Source organism: Mustelus asterias, chromosome 1 (genome assembly GCF_964213995.1).
Source record: "Mustelus asterias chromosome 1, sMusAst1.hap1.1, whole genome shotgun sequence".
NCBI classification, from domain to species: Eukaryota; Metazoa; Chordata; class Chondrichthyes; order Carcharhiniformes; family Triakidae; genus Mustelus; species Mustelus asterias.
Window position 1 is genome coordinate 173,042,401 of NC_135801.1, and position 27,492 is coordinate 173,069,892.

At 42.4% G+C, this 27,492-nt stretch overlaps 1 protein-coding gene across 1 annotated transcript in view; it reads right to left on the minus strand.

Moving 5' to 3' along the window:
- Positions 1–3,696: 3,696 nt before the first annotated feature.
- Positions 3,697–27,492, minus strand: part of maea (macrophage erythroblast attacher, E3 ubiquitin ligase) — a 133,215-nt gene continuing 109,419 nt past the window's right edge. Inside the window, exons 6-9 of the mRNA XM_078223199.1 lie at positions 12,864–12,972; positions 10,105–10,238; positions 5,726–5,921; positions 3,697–4,045 (exon numbers count right to left, since the gene is read on the minus strand). Of these exons, the coding sequence (XP_078079325.1) occupies positions 3,950–4,045; positions 5,726–5,921; positions 10,105–10,238; positions 12,864–12,972 (535 nt within the window). The 3' untranslated portion in view covers positions 3,697–3,949. The remainder of the gene's footprint in view (positions 4,046–5,725; positions 5,922–10,104; positions 10,239–12,863; positions 12,973–27,492) is intronic.

The following is a 27,492-nucleotide window of genomic DNA, read 5'->3' on the forward strand; positions in this document are numbered from 1 at the left end:
TACTGCCTCACAGTGTTAAGGTCCCAGGTTCAATTCTGGCCTTAGGTCACTGTCGGTGTGGATTTTGCACGTTCTCCCCGTGTCTACGTGGGTTTCCTCCGGGTGCTTCGGTTTCCTCCCACAGTCCAAACATGCGCGGGTTAGGTGGATTGGCTATGCTAAACTGACCCTAGTGTCAAGGGGATTGGCAGGGTAAATGCATGGGATTATGGGACGAGGTCCTGGGTGGGATTGTGGTTGGTACAGACTTGATGGGGCAAATGGCCTCCTCCTGTACTGTAGGGAGGCTAGGAGGATTCTACCAGAGGGCTACCATCAATTATGATTTCCTTCCATTTCACCCATACATGTACGTACATAGTACAGTAAAGCAAATAAAGTCACCATAGGCCACTCTCCCCTTTGAGGGGGAAAAGCTGCCTGGTGGTGATTTAACCTGAGCATCACCACACCTCAGCCAGCAAAGGAATTGAACCCGCGCTGTTGGCGTCACACTTATAAAGCAGCCGTCCAGCCAACTGAGCTAAGGTGACCTATATACATCTGATATGCATACTATATACATCTAAACAGAGCAACAAAACAAAATCCAAGTATTGGAGCTACAGTGTACGTGCAGGTTGGGGAAATGCAATATAGTATAGAATCTACTGCCAAAAACAGAATCAACATGGATCACATTCAAATCTCCTGACACTATAGAAGTTATAGTAGCAGCATTCATGTCACATCAGGCTTTGTGCTGTCTCTGAACCCTGCTACAATGCTATACGATGTGAAGGAATCCATGTAAAGAAATATGGCCTTAATGAAGGTTTGAATTGGCAAAAGTGTTACTTTCTTACAAATAAGATCTTATATAATTCTAAAATGATTCATTTGTTTTAAAATGACAAATGCAGTTCACAGGGCCTAGTTACCCCATCATGGCCTGTGAGACTCGTCTTTAATAGGAATAAGAATCCCTGAAAAGAAAGACAAACCCCCCCAAAAAAAACTGCACATCACATTTTGTTGAACAGTGACAGCAAAGAGAACAAAGTGTGGGATTTGATGAAAATGAGTTTCTGATAATCCTGGACCCCAGAACTGGAATTTTTACAACCAAGAGCCATCTTATCATTTAAAAATGTAGACTCATGGTGAATGAAAAAATTGACAATCTGGCAATTGTGGCTTCCCTAAAATCAATAATAGTCAGGCCTTGTGTGGAATTTAACAACTGTAGAAGTTTCTTTAGAATCAAAAAGGGCTGTTCCGGAACAGAAATTAACAGTGATCAAAACCAATTCTAAAATTTAAAACAGGAGGAATGTAATTATAATGAAGAGGTCACCCCGATACACAAGTTAGCCAAGCAGCCTCAAAGAACAATATAAATATTGAGGAACATACAAGATGACAGATTTATTCCACTATCTTACAAGTCTTTTACTCACTCAGGGATTAAGGTAAAAGTTACTTTAATATTTGATGGATATCCCATTTAAAATAACTTGGTTGTAAGTGAAATTTAAAACCGAATTCACTACTGGAAACTAAATTGTACCTTTTCTTTTTCATTGAACCTATTTAGTGTTGCAATTTACTGTTTCCACCATAACTTTGAATTGTGTATTTGGTTCTTTAATAAACTATATATATGTTTTGGAATTTATACTGTCTGTTTCATGTCTCACTGACTCCATACTCCCTTTGATGGTGGAATACATTATTCATATATGGAGGAGATTTTACCTGGAGCTGGACAATATCTGGCCAATTATAACTTGGCTTTAAATTTATTAACAAGTCTATCCAGAGGATGATAACAACCTTGACTGGTTCCTTTCCTTTGGGGAGATGAATCAGCCCTTCAGTCCCATCTAAATGTCTTTTAGATGTTTTTCTCAACTTAAAGTTGAGAGAAATCATTTCTGAATAGAATTGTATTAAAGCACACCATAAACCCAATTTCTTCCCACCCAGATTTCCAGGATCCACAAAGATTAGCAGCAAGGAAAAAGTGTAGCAACTGACACGAGCCTTTGGGTCTATTCAAATCAATCAACTGCTGGCTTCAGTATGCTACCTTTCTCTAGACTGTGACTAATGCATTGGCAATCAAGCGAACTGGGGAGATCTCATTCAAAAGAAAATGAACAAGTCCATTTATTTTGGAGTCTAAGGGTAAAGCATTCAGTTAGTCAATCCAACTCTATTGCTCTTGCATCAAATTGGGGAAGGAACTAAAAAATAACACAGTCAAGGTCTCAGCTTTTGACTGCTGACAAGTAAATAAGTTCACAAAAGGCTTCCCCTCTCAGCCAGGGGTTAGCAACCTATGGCAAACATGCAAGATGATTTTTTGAATGGCATTCACACAGTCCAATTAATGGCAGAAAAAATTCTAAATTTAATATTTTGTCATGTACTTACCTTAGAAGATTTGCTGCATTGATAATAGATGCAGAGAATTTAAACAGTAAATGCTTGTGTTTTATTCAATATTGGGTTAGTTTAGTCCCAACCTGATGCTTACATCAATATCATGTAATGCTGTACAGCGCACTGCATTTTGACATTGTGCGTGAATACCATCTGTTGGTTTTCCCTAAATTGAGGGGAATATTTGACAAAATTTCAGCTACTAAGAAAGCAAAGTTAGATGTGTGTTCATTTCAGCCTTCTTGGACAGACTGATTTAGATTTATTCTAAAGAAGGACCATGCCATCTGTGCTTTCTGTTGTTTGAAGAAAATTGTGTTTACAAGGCTTTCAGTATTTGGACCCACATGTCTGTGTGAACAGATATTTTTCACACATGAAATCCATCCTATATCCATCTTGGAGCCAGTCAACAACTCACTGAAAATCCTGTGAGCAGCTTAAAGTATCCAAATACGTGCCAGACATTAGAGAACTCAACAAGCAAAAGCAAGGATTGCATTAAACTTGTACAATCTGCATTTTAATTTAATTTTAGACGAAGCTTCCTTAGCATTTTAAAAAACCTATCTACTTGACATACAACCATAGTTTATTATACAGACCTAAACATTTTAATAGCATGCGAAAACATAGAGTGAATAAACGAAGACTTAGCACGGCACTTCTGAAAAGCTGCTGACCCCTTCTCCAGGCTCACACAAATGGCCATTTACAAACATTCAAGACAATATTCAAATTCAAGTTGTCTTCAGAAGGGATTTGCAGGAAAAAAAATCTAAAAGAAATTTAAGTTAATTGGAATATAGATGTGAGATGAAATAAAAAACAAAACAAGGTTTTATTTGATTTTTTTTTTTAATTAACAACTGCTTCCAACCTTTTTGAAGTTATAATTTTTGGTCTACAATCTAACAGTATCTGCATGCATAAATAGTGCTAAAATGTTTCCTGGAATTTCCAACCTCTAGTACGTGGAACATTATCACAATTGCTGAAAATATGGTAGGTTTTTGTTCTACAGCTGATCCGGTTAAACTGAAGTATATTAGTGCAAACTACTCTAAAACATTACGACCTGAAAACACTTTAGTTGCAGTTGTGCAAGTTATAAGTTTTGAAGGCTTGAAATAAGGCAGCCGAACAAGTTCAATATTGTACCCCCAAGCACAACACTAATGCGAGTTACTAAAAGTTAAACTTACGAATGAAGTACATTTGAAAACTGTCAAAATTCTTCAGATAATGTAAACCACTACAAAACTCACGTCAAAGCCTCATTTGTTTTATTTCACCTTTTCAGTACAAACTCTGCTCGAGTTTATCATAAGCTCCTTTTTGTCATCATACAATAGCAAGTGTATTTCTTGTTCCTTTTGGATCTTTGGTCGCAAGAGACACACACATCCCCCAATAAAAAGGTGCATTGCCACAGGTAATCTGCAACCCCCAGTACCAACTGGGTAAGCTTGGCCAACATCACCCTGTGGTTCAGACTCTAGCCATGCCCCTTTCCACATTTCTACATGATGTACACTTTTTCAGCTTGGGAGAAGTTGTAGACCTCTTTGGTTCTTGGGCAGATGATTTTGTCATCTTGACGAATAGAAAGTAGTGACTGAAAGAGAACAATATGTAAATCATCAGCTGACTGATTACTTACAAGCAAACAAGAGAGAGAATTAAGTATAATATTAGCTCTCAGTTAATCCTGCAGCAGAAAAACCCTCAACAGCTTTATGCTGAATTATTCAACTGATAAGTTCTACCATTGATAAATTCTCTCTGTGTACCCAAACAGGCGTGGAGCGTGGTGACTCGGAGATTTTCACAATAACTTCATTGCAATGTGAATGTAAGCCTACTTGTGACTAATAAATTTTAAAGGCAGCAGACACATGGGAAGGCTACCATCTATAAATTCCCCTCCATGTCACACATCTTCCCCACCTGGAACCATAATCTCAATTCCTTCACTGTCGCTGAACCAAAAGCCTCAACACCCTCCCTAATAGTGCTGTACATGAACCTACAGCACACTGGCAGCAGCCACTCATGATGGCAGCTCACCACCTTCTCAAGAGCAATTGAGGAGGGGTGGAGATAAATGATCATCTTGTCAGCGGTGCTCACGTCATGAACAAGGAAACATAGAAAATAGGAGTAGGCCATTCAGCCCTTCAAGCCTGCTCTGCTATTCATTATCATGGCTGATCACCCAACTCAAAAGCCTGATCCCCTTTGCCCCAAGAACTATACCTATTTCTATCTTGAAAACATACAATGTTTTGGCCTCAACTGCTTTCTGTAGTAGTAAATTCCACAGTCTTATCACTCTGGGTGAAGAAATTTCTCTTCATCTCAGTCCTAAAAGGTTTACTGCGTATCCTTAGATGATGACTATGACCCTTGGTTCTGGACACTTTTGCCATCCTTCCTGCATCTACCCTGTCTAGTCCGGTTAGAATTTTACAGGTTTCTATGAAAACCACCGTCATTCTTCTGAACTCCAGCAAATATAATTTTAACCAACTCAATCTTTCCTCCTACGAGTCCACCCAATCCAGGAATCAGTCTGGTAAATCTTTGCTGCACTCCCTCTAAAGTAATAGTGTCCTTCCTCAGATACGGAGACCAAAACTGCACACAATATTTCAAGTGCGGCCTCACCAAGGCCCCATATAATTGCAGCAAGTCATCCCTGCTTCTGTACTCTAATCTTCTTGCTGTGAAGGCCAACATATCATTTGCCTTCTTTACCACCGACTGCACCTGCATGCTTACCTTCAGTGGCTGGTGTTTGAGGACACCCAGATCGTATTGCACATTTCCCCTCTCTCAATCTATAATCTCTCTTCCTGTTTTTGCTACCCAAGTGGATAACCTCATTTATCCACAACATACATACAAGAATTACCACACAAATAAGAAAATAAAGATAAATACAGACGTGATCGCAAGGCATGATGAAGTTCATTAACTTTGGATGCTGACATAACTGCTAGCAGTACGACTTTCTGACAAGAAACTTCAAATTAGAAACTCAATGAGTTGAAATAGGACAAAGTTTGCTTAGTGCAAATTACAATAAAGTATGTCTGGTCACCAATTTACTTTCTGAATTTCAATGGCAATCAGGTTCAATTAATAAGCCAAAAGATGACTCCTATCTGTGGATAGAATGAATTGCTTCAGTGTCCGTCTTCAACTCGTGAATATTAAATACAAGAGGTGTTGACCATCATAATCCGTTTGAAAATAAAGACTGATAGGTGACAAAGTAAAGTTAGAAACCTACGTTGTATCCATACACGTAGCCATTAGGTAGCATCATGGGTGGATTATTTTCATTCATAACTTCACCAGAGATCTTGCAGACCAGTCGGGAATTGGCACAGTGTGCCATAGGAAGAGGTTGTGCAAGTTTGTTCAGAGATTTGCTACAGACGGGGCAGTCTGGGTTTTTAGAGGTGCCATCTTCTTTGTAACACTGTCTGTGAATGACATTGTTCAGGCATATAATATGGAAGGAAATCTGGAATTGCTATTGTCATGCACACTCCCCACTTGCCCATATTTTACTTTACCTGCCCTTCTGCTTTGCTTTTGCATACACACTCCTCCCCCACCCCACCCAGACTCAACCCCCACAAATCAGTCTCCCATACAGAGGCTGGATAACTGAAGATAATATCATCGACCTATGTGAAATACATGACTATATTCCAAATGAATGTTCTGACAAAGGTATCTGACAAAGGGTCACCCAGACTCAAAACATTGGCTCTATTCTCTCTCTCCACAGATGTTGTAGGACCTGCTGAGATTTTTAGCATTTTTTGTTTTTGTTCCAAATAAATATGCTTTCCAATTTTTCATTCTTCCTGACTGGGAGGAATGATACAAAGTGGAGGAAAAACAACTGGAATTTATTCCCATCACACAAAAGCAGCATTTCCAGCAGTGATTTACAGATATCTGATTATAATAGCCCTCATGGAACATGCAACTAGTGTACTTAAAAAAAATCTTATATTGAGTCAATCTATATCCGTATAATCAATTATTATATCCGTCTTTCTTGCACATGGGTAGAGGTTGGAAGCCATACTTGACATTATCATTCACCCACCTAACATTTTTTTTTGATTCCCTTTATAAGAACAAAGAACAAAAAATTGCAGCACAGTTACAGGCCCTTCGTCCCTCCAAGCCTGCACCGACCATGCTGCCCGACTGAACTAAAACCCCCTGCCCTTCCGGGGACCATATCCCTCTATTCCCATCCTATTCATGTATTTGTCAAGATGCTCCTTAAAAGTCACTATCATATCTGCTTCCACTACCTCCCCTGGCAGCGAGTTCCAGGCACCCACCACCCTCTGTGTAAGAAAGAAAACTTGCCTCGTACATCTCCTTTAAACCTTGCCTCTCGCACCTTAAACCTGTGCCCCCGAGTAATTGACTCTTCCACCCTGGGAAAGAGCTTCTGACTATCCACTCAGTCCATGCCCCTCATAATCTTGTACACTTCTATCAGGTCGGCCCTCAACCTCCGTCGTTCCAGGTGAGAACAAACCAAGTTTCTCCAACCTCTCCTCATAGCTAATGCCCTCCTTGCCAGGCAACATCCTGGTAAATCTTTTCTGTACCCTCTCCAAAACCTCCACATCCTTCTGGTAGTGTGGGGACCAGAATTGAACACTATATTCCAAGTGCGGCCTAAGATTCTATAAAGCTGCAACATGACTTGCTAATTTTTAAACTCAATGCCTCGGCCGATGAAGGCAAGCATGCTGTTTTCCTTCTTGACTACCTTCTCCACCTGCGTTGCCACTTTCAGTGACCTGTGTACCTGTACATCCAGATCCCTCTTCCTATCAATACACTTAAGGGTTCTGCCATTTACTGTATATTTCCTATCTGTATATTTCCTATCTGTATTAGACCTTCCAAATGCATTACCTCACATTTGTCCGTATTAAACTCCATCTACCATTTCTCCGCCCAAGTCTCCAACCGATCTATATCCTGCTGTATCCTCGGATGGTCCTCATCGCTATCCGCAAACTTAATCAAACCAGTTACATTTTCCTCCAAATCATTTACATAGATTACAAACAGCAAAGGTCACAGCACTGATCCCTGAGGAACGCCACTTGTCACAGTCCTCCTTTCAGAAACACACCCTTCCACTGCTACCCCCTGTCTTCTATGACCGAGCCGCTTCTGTATCCACCTTGCCAGCTCACCTCTGATTCCATGCGACTTCACCTTCTGCACCAGTCTGCCATGAGGGACCTTGTCAAAGCCTTACTGAAGTCCATGTAGACAACATCCACTGCCCTAACCTTAATCATCTTCGTCACTTTCTCGAAAAACTCGATCAAGTTCATGTTACAGAACTGCCTCAACTTTAAAAGATTATTGTAATACGCTACAGTTCCTGATGTTATGGAACATGTACAATTGCTTGAAAGTCACAAATGCGGATTTCACTTCTGCTCCACCAATTCTGGGCATGATATCTACAATTGCGGCCTCAAGAAACACCTGGGAATATTATTAATGCTATTCCATTATATACTGCATGGTCACCAGAGGTGGGACTGTTACAAACAGCAGCATCAATGTAATTAAAGGAGCACTGTTTCCATAGAGGGCTTTCTAGTATGGTTCATCTACAGCAGTGCAGAATGACTTCCTTGCTTGTTTATCCAACCCAACAGTCAATTACCAGGGTATTGATTTAAGGTGACTGAGGGACCATGAAGAAAAACCGTCCCATGCAGAGGATGGTGGGAGCCTGAAATTCACTGCCTAATCTGGTTGTTGAGGCTGTGAGGTGTTAAGGCACGTCCAAAAGATGAGCTGGTTAGGTGCATTGGTCATGCTAAATTCTCCCTCAGTATACCCAAACAGGTGCCGGAGTGTGGCAACTAGGGGATTTTTTACAGTAACTTCATTGCAATGTTAATATGCAAGTCTACTTGTGACACTAATAAATAAACTAATGCTCAATTCAGTTGAAAAGTATCTGGATCTGCATCTAACGCACCATAACCTATAGTTTTATGACATACAGCTGGAATTTTCCTATTCCTCAGTGTAGAGAGGCCATCTATTCCATTTCAGGACCAGCAAAGCATGATGTGTGTCCTCATTGGTGGTTTAATATTTGGCCTTAAGCCTACCATTTTGGTCTTTACACTACTCAAATTATGGCCATCAACTTTTAACACCATGGCCCCCTTGAGCCTCAACACAGCACTCTGGAAAACAACCTCTGTGCCCCATGCCTCATTCCACATGTACACTGCTCCGATTAATTAATTGCTGGTTAGCCTGCTGGTCTGTAAATTTAATACATTATTTACAGCTAACTGGCTCTCCTGAAACCCATTTTCATCTGCTAAACTTACATTTATTTGATTAATTCATAGTTGGTCTGTAGTGACAGAAGAGCTGGTTGTATACCTAGTTGGATGATGGGAGTTTAAAATGTGCAACAAAGCCAGCCACCATGTTTAGTAAATATGGTAATAAATAATACAGTTCCATCCATGAAAGTAATGGAATCAATCAGCCATGATCTTATTGAATGGCGGGGCAGGCTCGAGGGGCTAGATGGCCTACTCCTGTTCCTATTTCTTATGTTCTTAAGTGTTGCTTCTGTACTATTAAATGGTAGAATTTTTACACAAAAGGTATGTGGTGATAGGCTAGTGCTTACGTTGCTAGGTTGGCAGACCACAAGTCTTCATTCAAATTCTGCATGGTAGCAGACTGTTCAGTTTTGCTGCTTCACAGCGCCAGGGACTGTGTGGAATTTGCACGTGCCCCCCAGTGTCTGCGTGGGTTTCCTCCGAGTGCTCCGATTTCCCTCCCCAGGAAAATGTGCAGGTTAGGTTGACTGGCCATGCTAAATTGCCACTCCGTGTCAAGGGGATTGGTGGGGCAAATGGCACATGGGGTTACAGGGATAGGGCCTGGGTGAGATCCTTGCTAGTGCAGGGTCAATGGGCCAAATGGCCTGCACTGTAGGGATTCTATGAAATTCCAACATGGTAAAATGTGGATTAAATAAATTCGGTCTCAAAAAGCAATCCTGGTAATTATTCTATTGCCACTTGTGGGCCCATCCTTTGTTTCCTTAGTGCCCCATAACCACCCACTTTTGCCTGGTACCTTTTGTCATTAAATCTCTCCCACCACTCTGCTTTCTTCCCTGGTTCTCCAGCAGTTTAAAATTTGCTAACTCAGTTCTAAAGAGAGGTCATAAATCTGAGACATTAACTGTTCTCTTTCTTTCTTCCTCCATTGATGCAGGTTGACCTGCAGAGGCTTCCAGCATTTTGTTTTTATTTTAATAAATCTAATAGTCTTCTGGCACCAGAAAAAAATGATTACGTAAACCACTAGTTAAAAAATCTAACTGGTTCAAGGAAACATCTAATTGCGAATCCACAGTCACAGTATTTCTGATAATCTTGCGATTTTAAGCAGCAAAGACCATATGCACAAAGATTTTACAAGTTGGGTGTTTAAAGACGAGCTCAAACGTGCAAGCTTCGATTATTTCAAAACTAACTAAACTTATTTTTTGTAATTAAGCATTTTTAGACATTGATACTGCTGAGACACGACAGGATCATGCTTCGACTTGTGAAAGGATACGGTGTTTTTATGGCTGACAGGCCTGCTTGAAGTGTTATAGTGAAAACAGAACTATTTCCAAGTTGGTGAAGTCTATAGTTATCATATCTGAACTGCTGAATAAGCATCTTCCATCGGGCTGGGTCCAAAAGGTCCTGCAACATAAAAAGAAGCAGCTGACAAAACAAATATCAACTCCTGAGCATCAGAGGTTTGAACTCTGAACAACAACTTGCATTTCCACAGCTCCACAATGCACAGGGTGCGCAATACAACAGATAAAAACTCTGGACAACAAGCAGTGGGGATAAAGGGAAAACAAAGTAGGAGATGCTGAAAATATGGTCAGAATTTTATTTGAGTAGCTTTTGAAAGTGAAGCTGGGGCGGAAAGGTTGAAATGAAAATGCTGGAAATGCACAGATCAAGTAGGATCTTTGGAGAGAGAAACAGAGTTAACAGTTTCAGGTAGATGAGCTGAAGTGGGAAAAGTTAGAGGTGTAATAGGTTGCGAGCAAGTGAAAGAGAGTGAACAAAAAGGGAAGGTCTGTGATCGGAAGGAAGACATAAGAAATTAAATGACAAAAAGAGTTGGTGGTGCAAGACTAGGGGAGTGGTAACGGAGCAAGGAACAGATGATTTGCCTAGAGGTGGTGTGAATGGCAGAATAATGAACATCCACCATCCAAAAGCAAAAATGAAAGAAAATCAAGAGTAGAGTAGAAACCAATAAAGAAAAGAGCACAAAATGGGGATAAGAGGCGAAATTGTTGAACTTAATATCGAGTCTGGAAGTCAGTAAGGTGCCTCATCAAAAGACGAGGTGCTGTTCTTCGAGCTTACTCTGGGCCTATATTCACTGGAGTTTAGAAGAACGAGAGGCAACTTTAATGAGACAGATTCTGAGTGGGTTTCACAGGGTACATGCTGAGGGGTTGTTGTGGGAGAATCTAGGACAAGGGGCCATTATCACAGAGTAAAGGATTGCCCACTTAAGGTGGAGATGAGGAGGAACAACTTCTCAGAGGATAGTGAATCTGTGGAGTTCTTTACCACAGGATGTAGAGATTGGGTTAAGTATGTTCAAGGCTGAAATAAGACAGATCAGTAAGGGAGTTGAGGATTATGGGGCGGCACGGTGGTTAGTACTGCTTGCTCACAGTGCCAGGGACCTGGGTTCGATTCCCGGCTTGGGTTACTGTCTGTGTGGAGTTTGCACGTTTTCCCTGTGTCTGCGTGGGTTTCCTCCAGGTGCTCCAGTTTCCTCCCACAGTCTGAAGGACGTGCTGGTTAGGTGCATTTACCCGAACAGGCGCTGGGCTGTGGCGACTAGGGGAATTTCATAGTAACTTCATTGCAGCATTAATGTAAGCCTTACTTGTGACTAATAAATAAATAAGCAGGAAAGTGGACTGAGGATCATATCAGATCAGTCATGATCTTATTGAATGGCAGAGCAGACTCAATGGGTCGAATAGCCTACTTCTGCTCCTTATGGTCTTCCGTCAACCTTCATTGGAGCAGTGCTAAATGCTGAGGACTGAGAAATCAGTGCGAGAGAAAGGTAAAGGGTTAAAATTGCTGGCCTCCAGAAGCTTAAGATCACGCTGACAGACTGAATGAAGTTGTTCTGCAAAGCAGTCATGCAATCTGCATTAGGTCTCCCCAGGTGTGGTGCAGAGCACCTTGTGAGCAGCAAATACAATACACTAAATTGGAAGATACATACACAGTCACAGTTTCACCTGTAAGTAATACCATTTCTGAGCCAAGCAGAGAGGTCGGCAATATGTTAAGATCACCAGCCTTGTGCTGATCTTTTACCATACTTTAGTAAGGATATGAAAACTTGACGGGGTTCAGAACAAATTTACTGGAATGGTTCTAATAATGAGGGATGACAGTTACTTGGACAGACTGGAGAAGCAGAGGTTGCTCGCTTTAGAGCAGGGAAGGTTAAGAGGAGATATAATAGAAGTGTTTAAAATCATGAAGGGCTAGAGTAAAACTCAAGAAGCTGTTTCTAATAGCTGGAGGTTAAGAGGGCAGAGATTGAAGATGGTTTCCAAAAGTACCAGAAGCAACAAGGAAAAACTTCTGCTGCGAAGAATCATATTCAATTCGAAACATTAACTGGTTTCTCTCCACAGTTGCTGCCAGACCTGATGAGTATTTCCAGCACTCTGTTTTATTTGAAATTAACAGCAGCTTCCGTATTTTGCTTTTATCCTGTGAGCAAAAACTTCCTTGATATAGCCCATGGTTGGGATTTAGAGTGCACTGTCTAATAGGATGGTGTTTACAGGCTCCACACTAGCCTTCAAAGGGGAATTGAACAAAATATGCAAAAGAAAATACATGGAAAGAGATATGCAGAAAAACCTGGCAATGGCAATAACATGGCTGCTCTTTAAAACAGCTAGCACAGATACAATGGGTTGAAAGGCCTTCTTCTCTTTATTATTCAATGATTCCATAAAACAATTGCTCACAGTAGTATGAGCTCAGATATTTCCTCCCAAATTGGTGTTTTTCCTAATAGTTAAGCTATATCCTACCACAATACGGACAAAGCAAATGGAGTTCAGGGCAAACAGTGTTTTCTTGCAATGTTTCATGAATTGTAAATCTGACAGGTACAGATTAATTTCTATTACACAAATATATGAAGGGTGCATACTTCTGATAGGATATCATTTTGAAACAATATTTCAGATTCTTTAATTTGTAATTTATGCTATGTCCTACACAAAGATAAAGAGAACAAATCAACTCTCTTACCTTATAAGGTGAAATATGAGTATCTGAGGGAAAAGCCAGCATACCCATAACTTGCCGCACCTCATCCAGCTGTCCTCCCTCAGCTTGACTGAAATGTCTCCGTGCATGTCTGAACAGAAAACAGATAAAGTATTCAAAATTTCAAATACATTCTTTCAAATAAATGTTTTCCCCATTCTACTCGTCTAGTGCCAAATTATCAATTACATATCATAATAAATCGTCAAAGTATCAAAAATGCAGCCATCAATTTCACTCAGCAGCAAAAGCCTGGCTTGATATTCTGCGCAATTCCCTTCTATCCTGTAAGCAGTGACTTATTCTAATGTTTGGCTCGGAGCGGATTCTGATGACCTCAAAGACCAGCAACTCATCACTTGGGGAGAACCATAGACGCACCTTAAAACACTGTATTCTACTACAAATCATGATAGAACTGTGTCAAATAGAAACCCTTCTACAGTCTGCTGCAGCAATTGCTCAGTTATATATTAAACTAAAACCAAATCACTTATGTTTAAATGGAAAGAAGTTTAAGCCCATCAAGAATTGCTAATTCAAGATTAAATTGCCAGGTGGTAAAATATCTTGCCACCAAGAAAAGTCTCTCAAAAAATTCTTGAAAACCTCACACAGCAGGAATATAATTATGATTTAATACCAAAACTCTAAACATCACCTACTTCCATTATATTAATGGCAGAATCATAGGATCCCCACAGGTGTAGGAGGCGGCCATCTGGCCCATCGAGTCTTCACCAACTCTGCCAAAGAGCATCCTAAGGAGTCTAACAACACCAGGTTAAAGTCCAACAGGTTTATTTGGTAGCAAAAGCCACACTAGCTTTCGGAGTTCTGCTCCTTCGTTAGGTGGGTGGGAGATCTGCTCATAAACAGCAAACAGGGCTGTTTATGAGCAGATCTCCCAGTCACCTGACGAAGGAGCAGCGCTCCGAAAGCTAGTGGTGTTTGCTACCAAATAAACCCGTTGGACTTTAACCTGGTGTTGTTAGACTCCTTACTGTGTTTACCCCAGTCCAACACCAGCATCTCCACATCAACAGCATCCTACCCAGGCCCTCCCCTCCATCCTTTCCCCATATCCCCACGCATTTACCAGGGCCAATCCACCTAATTGACATCTTTGGACTGTGGGAGGAAACCTACACAGACAGGGGAAGAATGTACAAGCTCCACACCAACAGTCACCCAAGACAAAATCGAACCCAGGTCCCTGGTACTGTGAGGCAGCAATGCTAACCACTGTGCCACCATGCCATGCATCAATGGTGCCCAATGTTAACAATGAGATTAAATGCACAAAATAGATACCAGTAATAAAATACATTTCATATTACAATTACGCCATCAGGAGTAAGAAAGTGGTTTTAAATATGATATACTGAATTACCTTGAGTAACTTAAAACTAAAATACTGCACATAAAGAATGCTTATTTCTGGTCTCCCAATACACATGTCTGGAAGCTGCAACTAAACACCAAGCACCAAATGTTAGAAAAATTATTAGAGAAACTTATGGGACTGAAAGCCAACGATTCCCCAGGACCTACTTCCCTGGGTTCAAAAAGAGATAGCTGCAGAGATGGTGGACACGCTGGCTAAGATTTTTCAAAATTCCCTAGATTGTAGAACAGTCCCAGCAGATTACAAGTTAGCAAATGCATCACTGCTAGTCAAGAAAGAAAGAAAAAAACAACATGGAAATTTAGCCAGTTATTGAGGTTAATATGCAAGCTAAGGGCTCATGGATTTAGAGGTAATACATTAGCATGTATAGAGAGAGTATTGATGAACACAGCAGGTAAGAGCGAAAAACAGGCATTTCCAAATTGAAAGTCTGACAAAGAGTCATCCAGATTCGAAATGTTGGCTCTATTCTCTCTCCACAGATGCTGTCAGACCTGCTGAGATTTTCCAGCATTTTCTGCCTTTTATTTTCAAATTGACAAGTAGTGCAGCAAGTATTAGTGCCAAGGACTCAATTACTTACGCTCTATATTAATGACTAAGATGAAGAGGTGGAGAGTGAAGTATCTAAATTTGTTGACAATACAAATTTAGGTGGGACTGTAAGCTGTGGGGAGGACACAAAGAGACTGCAAAGAAATATAGACAGTTTAAGTAAATGAGTGAGAAAAAAGGTGTTTGCAGTATAACGTGGAAGTGTCAGGTTAAGAAACAGAAAATGCTGGAAAATCTCAGCCGGTCTGATGGCATCTGCGGGGAGAGAATAGAGCCAATGTTGTGAATCTAGCTGACCCTTCGTCAGGTTATTCACTTTGGTAGGAAGGCTTGATACTTTTAAATTTTGATGTTCAGAGACAGTTGGGGCAAGGAACCAAATGTTCCTGCAAACAATGCAGATTGCAAATAGTATCTTGGTTTTTATTGCAAAAGGATTTGGACGACCAAGAAAATCAATTGTGGAGGGTTTTAATTAGACCATACCTGGAACACTGCAGTTTTGGTCTCCATATCCAAGGAAGGATGAGCTTGTATTGGAAGCGGTACAACAAAGTGCACTAGATTAGTTCCTGAGAATGAGAGGCTTGTGCTCAGATGAGAGCAGAGTAAACCAGGCCTATATTCTCTGGAGTGCAGAAGACTGGGAGGCGATTTGTTTGAAGCACACGATATTCTGAAGGGACTTAAACTTGGCTGACAGAGATAGTTTCTTTTGGCTGGAGAATCTAGAACATGGAGACCCAGTCTCAGGAAAGGGATTTATCATTTAGCACTGAGGTAAGGAGAACTTTTTTCACAAGTGCTGTGAATCTTTGAAATTCTCTACCATAGATGGTTGCGGATTCTCCATTGTTGAGTACATTTAAAACTGTGATAGATAAAATTTTTGATCTCTCAAGGAATTGGTGAATTGGGCTTTGGAGGGAGTACAGAAAAGGTTTACCAGGATGATGCCTGATATGGAGGTATTAGCTATGAAGAGAGATTGAATAAACTGGGATTGTTCTCCATGGAAAGATGGAGGCTGAGGGGGCGACCTGATAATAGTTTATAAAATTATGAGGGGCATAGATGTGGTGAACAGTTGGAAGCTTGTTCCCAGAGCAGAAATGATCATTACAAGGGGCACACGTTCAAGGTGGGTGGGGGGGGGGGGGTTCTGTAGAAATGTGTGGGGTAAGGTTTTTTTTTTTTACACAGAGGGTGGTGGGGGCCTGGAATCACTGCCAATTGAGGTGGTTGAGGCAGACACATTAGTGACATTTAAGACTTATCTGGATTGACACATAAACAGGCGAGGAAGAGAGAGATACAGGCAGTTGGTCTAGATAGGACAACGCGATTGGTGCAGGCTTGGTGGGCCAAAGGGCCTGTTCCTGTGCTGTACTGTTCTTTGTTTATTGTTCTATTTTGGTTATAATGAATCAGAAAATTAAATTGCAGATATGGCATGGCACTTTCAAATCTGCTTTTTGTTTAATGCTAAATATCTTGTGTCAATTTTACTTCAAAATATCCATGTACCATTGCCTCCTTAAAATGTTAGTCTCATTTGCAAGTTTGTGAGACAGTCATCATTAACAAAGTTTGAAGTATATTTTTGTGTCACAAGTAGGCTTACATTAGCACTGCAATGAAGCTACTGTGAAAATCCCCTAGTCGCTACATTCCGGCGCCTGTTCATGTACACTGCGGGAAAACTTAGCATGGCCAATGGACCTGACCAGAACGTCTTTTGGACTGTAGGAGGAAACCCACGCAGACACGGGGAGAACGTGCAGACTCCACACAGACAGTGACCCAAGCCGGGAATCAAACCCGGATCCCTGGCACTGAGGCAGCAGTGCTAACCAGCGTGCTGCCCAATAATGTAAATGGTAAAGGAGGCAGAGTGCTTTCATCGTTTAATAAAATTAATCCATCTCCACAAAATATGCAACAGAACTATTAATCTTTAGCACTCAAGTGCAAGGAAATTGGTCCCCCTATTGTCAACACATTTTATGCTTCAGTTCACACACTGACACTATTACAGTAATAAAGGTACGAGGATGTCAAAGTTTGCCTTTACAGCTGTAATATCAAGCCCATAAGACTTATTTATATTTTATAAATAAAAATGCAAAATATTTTAGTTCCACTTGCTCTCTTCGTTACTCAGTCCTTCGAATGTTCTCTACATGATTCTTCTGTTTTTGTATTGCTCCTGAGCTCCTGTTGTGAATCTCAGTAGTTTCCAACAAATGGGTATGGTTATATGTGGCTTTGATATGTAAAAATGGCAAAACTGAAAGGATGATGCAAGAAGATTCATCATTGGCTCTGCAGCATAATCATACCAAGAGGAGTAACTCATCTGTGGTGCCATTTGGCTACGCAAATAAAAAGTCTCACTGTGTAAAACATTGTTTCAATCTGCTGTGAAAGTTACAGTTGTTCATTGAACCTGCACCAAAGAGCAAAGTGCAATAGTACCAGATAACGGCTGGTTTTAGAACTCCAATCTGGATGGCACTGCGGAGAATTGTGCCACTTAACCTGGAAAGACAAACAAGGGCGTCAGGTGACACTGCTTGCGTGCTGACCTCTAATTACAAGAGGGGCTGGGCATACTCAAATCAGAGGCAGGTAAAAGAAATAGGTAAGTTTCGTCTTGACCGAAAGGCTTATGTAGATGTTTACACTTCAATTACGTAATAGTTAAGGAAACGGTTACTGGGATATTGCCCCACATTCAGTATCACGGATCACTTTGGCAAGAAAATTTGCTGGATCTATAATGCAGAGTATACAATGGGGTGATCATCCCTTTAGGGGCAACACAGCAGAGTAAGGACCACATGACCTGGGTGGCCAAGCAGGACAGTGTGGAATCACCCCATGGTGAGAAAGACTTTGAGGCAGAGACATTTTGGGAACAAGCTACAGCCATGCAGCTGCACTTAATAAATAGGCTTTTCTGTTCAATATATAGGTAATTGATGGCAAGGCAGAGGAAGTGAAACATTACACAGTAAAGCTCCATCTGATTCTCCTCTCTTTGAAAAGCAGACTGTTGGACCTCACTCGAGGTCAGGCGCTAGATCAACAGATTGTTTATTCATTTGTACTGGATTTCTCCCGGGGTCAGTATTGGGACCACTGCTTTATATACTAATCATCGACATCTTGGAGTGCAGAGGACAATTTCAAAGCTGGCAGATGATACAAAAGCGTTGTAAACCATGTGGAGAACCAGCTGTTATGATGGAGAAAAAAAAAGTGTGCTGGAATTATACACGAAGTATTCGGCTTTAAAAAAGATCCGAGTTTTGTATTTTAAAAATAGGCAGAGACCCCAAAGATGACCAAGAATGTACAGCTAGCCACCGACAGGAATGGTTGTAAGGGGATTTCTCTTAAGCAATGGAACCTCTCTTTGTGATTCCACACAAGGTAATTCTAAACGAATCCAAAGAGTGATTACCATCTCTGGTAAAGACAAAAGTACACAATGGTCATCTCGTCCAAATAGCCTGGGTGTAATCACCTACACCGACTAGTGGACTCTAGTTCTCATACACAATGATGGGAGTTAAACTGCGTGTGTGCGTGCAGACTGCGAAAAGTAGCTGGAATGTTGCCACACTGAAGGTGATATAGTAACCAAGGCAGGACCCCTGTAAAAAAACAGCCAGCTTTCGCAGGAACACCTAAAAACAAACACGCTAACTGCAAAGTCAATTAGCCAACAGAAAATCTCAGCTGGAAAAACTAAAATCTCGCTGTTGAACGACAGAACACCTGAACCGAAGAATCAATTACTGGAATCAACCTATATCAGCTGCAAAGCGGCATCATCTACTCCTCACAAATCAAGGACTATTCCGCTTAGCTTTTATTTATATTTACTTACTATTGGACTCAATTCCTATTTCTAATCCTTGTGAATGTAGATGCATGCATCATTTCTCCTTACCTTTTTTGTAGTTACCTGATTTGATGTGTCATGTGTAATGGTATACAGTGAAAAGTATGGTTTCTTATTCACTGTACAAAAAGCATACCGTTCATAGAGTACATAGGGGAGAAGGAAAGGAGAGGGTACAGAATGGAACACTGTTAGAGTGTATAAGAGTTAAGAGTGCAGTTTTAAAAGCATGGAACGAAAGTGAAAGATGGAATTAGAAGGTATGCTGGGGACAGCTTGCAAGAAGTTACCACGCTCCAGTGTCATCTTGAATTTTGCTACCTGTCAAGAGAAAGATCAGCTTAATATTTGAAAGGACCATTCAAAAGTCTGATGACAGCAGGGAAGCAGCTGCTCTTGAACCGGTTAGTACGTGACCTCAGACTTTGTATCTTTTCCCAACAGAAAAAAAAGGTGGAAGAGTACATTTGGAGGTGCGTGAGGTCCTTGATTATGCTGGCTGCTTTTCCGAGGCAGCAGGAAGTGTAGATGGAGTCAATGGATAGGACGCTGGTTTGCATGATGGACTGCGCTACATTCACAATACTTTGCAGTTTCTTGTGGTCTTGGTGAGCCATACCAAGCTGTGATACATCCGGATAGGATGTTTACTATGGTGCATCTGTAAAAATTGGAGTTGTAGTGGACATGCCAAATTTCCTTAGCCCTCTGAGAAAGTAGAGGTGTTGGTGGCTTTCTTAACTATAGAGCGGAGTGGAGACTCCAGGACAGACCGTTGGTGATCTGAACACCTAGAAACTTGAAGCTCTCAACCATCTCCACTTCATTACCGTTGATGTAGACAAGGGCATGTCCTCCACGTTTCCCGAAGTCGATGGCTAGCTCCTTTCTTTTACTAACATTGAGGGTGAGATTATTGTCGTTGCACCAGTTCATCAGATTCTCTCTCTTTCCTGTAGTCCATCTCGTCATTGTTTGAGATCTGATCCATTAGTGGTGCCATCAGCAAACTTAAAAATGGAGTTGGAGCGGAATTTGGCCACACAGTCAGAGGTGCACAAGGAGTTTGGTAGGAGATGAAGACACAGCCTTGTGGGGCATCAGTGTTGAGGATATTCGTGGAGAAGGGGTCATTACCTATCCTGACTGATTGCAGTCTGCGGGTTTGGAAGGCTAGGATCCAATCACAGAGGGAGGAGCCGAGTCTCAGGCCATGAAGTTTGGAGATGGGTTTTGTAAGAATAATGGTGTTGAAGGCTGAACTGTAGTCAATAAATAGGAGTCTGACATGGGTGTCTTTGTTGTCCAGGATTGAGTATAGGGCCAGAGAGATAGGGCGGCACGGTAGTTAGCACTGCTGCTTCACAGCTCCGGGGACCTGGGATCGATTCCCGGCTTGGGTCACTGTCTGTGTGGAGTTTGCACATTCTCCTCGTGTCTGCGTGGGTTTCCTCCCGGTGCTCTGGTTTCCTCCCACAGTCCAAAGATGTGCGGGTTAGATTGATTGGCCATGCTAAAATTGCCCTTAGTGTCCTGAGATGCGTAGGTTAGAGGGATTAGTGGGTAAATGGCAGAACCATAAAGGGTGAAGATACGCAGAGGGACCTGGGTGTGCAAGTCCACAGATCCTTGAAGGTGACGTCACAGGTGGAGAAGGTGGTGAAGAAGGCATATGGCATGCTTGCCTTTATAGGACGGGGCATAGAGTATAAAAGTTGGGGTCTGATGTTGCAGATGTATAGAACGTTGGTTCGGCCGCATTTGGAATACTGCGTCCAGTTCTGGTCGCCACACTACCAGAAGGACGTGGAGGCTTTGGAGAGAGCACAGAGGAGGTTTACCAGGATGTTGCCTGGTATGGAGGGGCTTAGTTATGAGGAGAGATTGGGTAAACTGAGGTTGTTCTCCCTGGAAAGACGGAGGATGAGGGGAGACTTAATAGAGGTGTATAAAATTATGAAAGGCATAGATAGGGTGAACGGTGGGAAGCTTTTCCCCAGGTCGGTGGTGACGTTCACGAGGGGTCATAGGTTCAAGGTGAAGCGGGGGAGGTTTAACACAGATATCAGAAGGACATATTTTACACAGAGGGTGGTGGGGGCCTGGAATGCGCTGCCAGGCAAGGTGGTGGAGGCGGACACACTGGGAACGTTTAAGACTTATCTAGATAGCCATATGAACGGAGTGGGAATGGAGGGATACAAAAGAATGGTCTAGTTTGGACCAGCGAGCGGCACGGGCTTGGAGGGCCGAAGGGCCTGTTCCTGTGCTGTATTGTTCTTTGTTCTTTAAATATGTAGGGATATGGGGGTAGGGCCTGGGTGGGATTGTGGTTGGTGCAGATCCGATGGGCCGAATGGCCTCTTTCTGTGCTGTAGGGATTCTATGATTTGCTGTAGACCTGTTGTGGCGATAGGTGAACTGTAGTAGGTCCAGGTAATCTGGAAGACTGGAGTTGATGTATGCCATGACCAACCTTACAAAGCACTTCATAATGATGGAAGTCAGAGCAACTGGATGGTAGTCAGACACAGTACCTGGCTTTTCTTTGGTACAGGGATGATGATACATTATTCTATCTTAACTCAAGAAAGCCTGGTTAAATTGGCTCCTTTTTAAACATCGGAGCTGGAAAAGGTATCCAAGGGAAAAAGAGCTCTGTTAGATTAAACTTCTGTTGCTGTCAGAAGAGGGGAATTGAATAAAGACATGGAACCAGTCATCCCTCCCCACCCAGGTTTGTACAATTTGGGAGCATCCCAGCCAGATGGTGACAAATCAAGGGGTCTCATCTAGATCAACATCTTGGGAGAATCTCACCTGGGACTGGTTGTAACACAATGTAGAACTTCAAAAAGACAAAGGTTGGTGGAGTAGGCAAATAGGTGGCAGATGGCGTTCAATGCAGAGAAGTGTGAGGTGATTCATTTTGGCAGGAAGAAAATGGAGAGACAATATAAAACAAGGGATACTACTCTAAAGGCTGTGCAGGAGCAGAGGAATACAAATATGAGTCACTGTAATCAGGTTTCTCCCATTGTTCCTGATGGTCCAATACTTAACAATTTGCATTTCTGCCAGACTTGCCTGTGGATTCTACCCAGTTACCATGTGGTCGGAGTATCATCCATGCAGAGTTGCACATTTATATTTTTGTTTTTAAGGGTTGATACTTCTCCGTGTGGATTAGTTCACCCATTCTAATAGATTCCCATATGTGCCCAATTACCCCTTTTAATTAAGGTGAAACTAGAGCGATCCCCAGGCCATGTCTAAGAGACTGACTGAGGATCTTGGCCCCTTGAGTCTACTCAGTCATTCAATAAAAACATGGCTGATCGGATTGTAACCTCAATCCTACATTCCTGCCTACCCCCGATAACCATTCATCTCCATCAATAATCTATCTAGCTCTGTTCTTACCAGCTGCCTCTTACTCCAAGCTCCAGTGGGTACAAACCTAACCTCTCCAACCTTCCCTCATAAGACAATCTGCTCATTCCTAGTATTAAAGTAAAGTCTATCTTTTCGGAACTGCTAATACACTTACTTCTTTTCTTAAACATACTATGCAGAATACTCCAGATGTGGCTTCACAAATACCCTGTACAACTGAAGCATAACCTCCCTACCTAAGTAATCAATTGCCCTCACAATAAATAACATTCCAATAGCTTTCCTAATTACTTGCTGTACCTGTATACTAGCCTCGAGATTAATTTATGTCCCTTTGTACACTCCTTGCGTCTTCACAATTTACCCACCTACCATTGTGTGGTCAGCAAATTTAGCAACCATACCTTCAGTCCCTACATCCAATTAATTTATATAAATTGTACAGAGTTGAGGCCCAGTTGTGGCACACCACTCATCATATCCTGCCAACCAGCAAAAGACCCATTTATGCCAGCTGTTTCCTGTTAGTTTGCCAAACTTCATTCCATGCCAATGTTACTCCCTACAACATGAGCTTTTATACACTGCAAACATAATTTACATAATACGTGGTGTCTAAATAGCCGTGAATCCCAATAAATTACCAGACCAGGCCATGACCTACCGCTATCAATTTCCAACTCATCATTGCAGATGTATAATTAAAGGTAGAGTATATATTTCACGTCAATTAGTATTTGTTGCAAAGTTTAATTAAAATGCACATGGTCAGCTTTGACGTTTACCAGTGTGTAAATTTAAGTTAATTTATTATTAGTGTCACAAGTAGGCTATCAACAACACTGCAATGAAGTTAGTGAAAATCCCCTACTCGGCACACTCCGGCACCTGTTCGGCGACACAGAGGGAGAATTTAGCATGGCCAATGCTCCTAACCAGCATGTCTTTCAAACTGTGGGAGGAAACCGGAGCACACGGAGAAAACCCATGCAGACACGGAGAGAACATGCAGATTACACACAGACAGTGACCCAAGCCAGGAACCAATTTGAACCACATTTGGAATAAAGTGTTGCATTTGACCCATTGTTTTTCAGATTCAGGAATAAACATTACCAAAGAAAGTCCTGCATTTGTGCAGCACCTTCCATGACTTCAGAACATCACAATGTGCTTTACAACCAATGAAGTATTTTTGACATTATAATTTCCTGCATTACGACAATGAGTAAAGAACAAAGTACAGCACAGGAACAGGCCCTTCAGCCCTCCAAGCCTGTGCCGATCATGATGTCCCAACTAAAAAAAACTTTTTGCCCTTACTCAGTCCATATCCCTCCATCCCCTTCCTATTCATGTACATATCCAGGTGCCTCTTAAATGTTGCTAATGTGCCTGCTTCCACCATCTCCTGTGACAGCGCGTTCTAGGCACCCACCACTCTCTGTGTGACAAACCTCCCCCGCACATCTCCCTTAAACTTTCCCCCTCTCACCTTGAACCTGTGCCCCCTTGTAATTGACATTTCCATCCTGGGAAAAAGCCTCTTGACTATCCACCCTGTCTATGCTTCATAATTTTGTAGACCTCTATCAGGTCTCCCCTCAGCCTCCATCTTCCCAGTGAAAATGATCCTAGTTTATTCACCTTCTCCTCGTAGCCAACACCCTCGAGACCAGGCAACATCCTGGTGAACCTTCTTTGCATTCTCTCCAAAGCTTCCACATCCTTCTGATAATGCAGTGACCAGAACTGCACACAATACTCCAAATGCGGCCTAACCAAGGTTTCGAACCCATATAGCGCAGAAAGAGTCCATTCAGCCCATTAGGTCTGCACCGACCACAATCCTACCAGGCCCTATTCCTGTAACCCCACACATTTACCCTGCTAATCCTACTGACACAGGTCAATTTAACATGGCCAATCCACCTAGCCTGCGCATCTTTGGACTGTGGGAACGGAACCAGAGCACCCGGAGGAAACCTACACAGACATGGAGAAAATAGCTGCAACATGATTTCCCAATTCTTGTACTCAATGCCCCAGCTAATGAAGGCAAGCATGCCATATGCCTTCAGAATCACCTTGGCCACCTGCTTGCCACTTTTAGGGAACTGTGGGCCTGCACACCTCGATCCCTCTGTTCCCAAGGGTTCTGTCATTTACAGTATAATTCACACCTAAACTTGATCCTCCAAAATGCATCACCTCGTATTTGTCCGGATTAAACTCCATCTGCCATTTCTGTGCCCAAGTCTCCAATCGATATCCTCTTGTATCCTCTGACAATCCTTGGCACTATCAGCAATTCCGCCAATCTTCGTGTCATCCCTAAACTTACTAATCAGACCACCCACATTTTCCTCCAGTTCATTTATATATACTACAAATAGAGGTCCCAGCACTGATACCTGCAGAACACCACTAGCTACATATCTCCATTGTGAAAAACACCCTACTACCGCTGCTCTGTCTTCCATAATCAAGATGTGGAGATGCCGGCGTTGGACTGGGGTAAACACAGTAAGAGTTTTAACAACACCAAGTTAAAGTCCAACAGGTTTATTTGGTAGCAAATGCCATTAGCTTTCGGAGCGCTGCTCCTTCGTCAGATGGAGTGGAAATCTGCTCTCTGTGCCCTGTTTGAGAGCACATTTCCACTCCATCTGACGAAGAAGCAGCACTCCGAGAGCTAATGGCATTTGCTACCAAATAAACCTGTTGGACTTTAACCTGGTGTTAAAACTCTTAGTGTATTCCATAACCAAGCCAGTTCTGTATCCATCCAGCCAGCCCACCCAAATCCCACATGATTTTACTTTTTGTACCAGTCTGCTATGTGGGATCTTGGCAAACGCCTTACTAAATTCCATAAAAATTAAATCCACTTCCCTCAATTTTAGGCAGGTAATTTGCACAAGTAAGGTCTCACGAACAGTAGGCAAATAAATAGGCAAATAACCTATTTTAGTAAACGGAGTTCAGGAATAAATACGTGCAAAAATACCAGGAAGAACTTCCCTGTACCTCTTTGAATAGTGCTGTGGGATCTTCCACATCGACCTAAGTCAGTTCAACTTCTCATCTGAAAAACAGCACCCCTATCACTGTAGCACTCCCTCAGCACGGCACTGGAGTGACAACCTAGATCTTGTGCTCAATTATTTAGAGGGCTTGAATTCACACATTCCCGATTCAGAGACTAGAATCCTAATCAGAGCCGGCGCTATTGTACAGCACCCAAATAGTATCAATTTGGAAATATAACTAGCAATTGGCAAACTAAAGATTCAAATACATAATTATTTCCTACCCTGTATATTTTACTTCGTTGTTGACTTCACCATATTTCGGCAAAACTAATGTGCCTTCTCACAGCAAAATATTACTGACATTTCATAACTGGTGTTGCATTGTATTTTCTAAGGGACATACAGAGCAGGAGCTGAATATAAACTTGCAATTTGAATAACTGCAGCCAATAGTGAAACCAGACTGGACTCTGGAAGCACTTGAAGTCTATATTATACTGAGCAGCAGCAGTATAAATCAACATTATGAGCAAAACCGCTACATAAATTATCAGTATAGTTTAGAACTTCAGGTGCCCCCAGAAGCCATCCAGGTCCATTACTGGCTCCAGTAATTATGATTATGGCCCTGCTCAGTTAGCAAACTGTAGTATCCTTGGTATCACCAGAACATGGATGAAAAGTGAAGTGAAATTGCCAAATGGGAGACTATGCTCCAATTGGGCACAGAAACTTCAGGAAATGGACCTACCTCGCATTAAGCTGATCTTTCTCTACATCCGAGCTATGACTGTAACACTACATTCTGCACTCTCTCGCTTCCTTCTCTATGAACGGTATGCTTTGTCTGTATAGCGCGCAAGAAACAATACTTTTCACTGTATACTAATACCTGTGACAATCAATCAAATCAAATGCTAATCGTAAAAGGTAAAGTCGCCGTAGTCCCAGACGACCGTAGATAGCTCTCCACTGAAGGAGAAAGCTGACGGGTGGCGATTTAACCTAAGGATCACCACACCTCAGGCAAGGGGCAAGGTTGAGAGTGTGGGCCTTCATGAATAACCTCAGCACGGGAATTGAACCTGTGCTATTGGCGTTGCTCTGCATCACAAACCAATTGTCCAGCCAACTAAGCTAAGAAGCTGCTAATTGTACACGTGTGCAAGATGAGCACAGATTACACAGTGACAGATTAGAATGAGAAAATTCATCACAGGTGGGGAGAAGCACATTAACATTCCCCCTTTCATTTCTCAAAGGCAGTAAAAATATAATTTCGCTTTCTTCATAAATATCCTCGTTATTTCCGTTTGATGGTAAGGAATGAGAAAGTCATTAATGTCTGCGATCGTAATGTATTACTATTTCATTCAAATGTGGTTGAACATAAAACAAGCATATGATGCACTATCAAGCAAGCAAAGACTAGTTTGTATGCAAGAACAAATAGGCTTTTATTCGCAAGAGGCTTGGAGCACACCCATGCTGATGAACTGGTCCGGTGGTGGGCGATCTAAGAACTGGTGATTGCAAACAGAGAGCGGGGGAAAAGGCCCATTAAACTCCATGGTGACGCTCTTAAGGTGACACAGGAAATCTAGCCCCAGGAGTACGGCAGCGCAGAGTTGTGGCAGCACGAGGAGCCTGAAGTTTTTGTACACTGTGCCCCGTACAGTCAGGGTCGCCACGCAGTACCCGAGGACATCCACCGAGTGGGACTTTGAAGCTATGGCGATAGTTTGCTTCACTGGCAGTACTGAAAGGGCGTAGCGGCTCACTGTGTTAGGGTGAATAAAGCTCTCCGTACTCCCACAGTCAAATAAACAGTTTATAGTGCAACCGTTTACCTCTATGTCCATTATGGACCTGGCGAGTTGGTGAGGCCTGGATTGGTCCAGCGTAATCAAAGCCACCGTTGGATTTTGCGACGTGGCTGACGGCCTCCAAGATGGCGGCCCGCACGGCTCACACGCGGCTGAAGGAGTCCAAGATGGCAGCCTGCACGGCTCACACGCGGCTACCGGCACCCAAGATGGCGGCCCCCACGGGTCGCACGCGGCGCTACTGGGCTTGGAGGTCGACTTCGCCCTGCATACCTTCGCATAATGGCCCTTCTTTCCACACCCGGAGCAGATCGCATCCTTCGCCAGGCAGCGTTGTCGGGGGTGCTTCCTCAGGCCGCAGAAGTAGCACTGCGGGTCTCCAGAGACTGCCACAGCGATCGGGTCATTGGTGGGACATGGCGTGGCGTAGGCCTGCGGTCCTCCCAAGTACAGAGGCGGCGGCGACTGCGGCGTC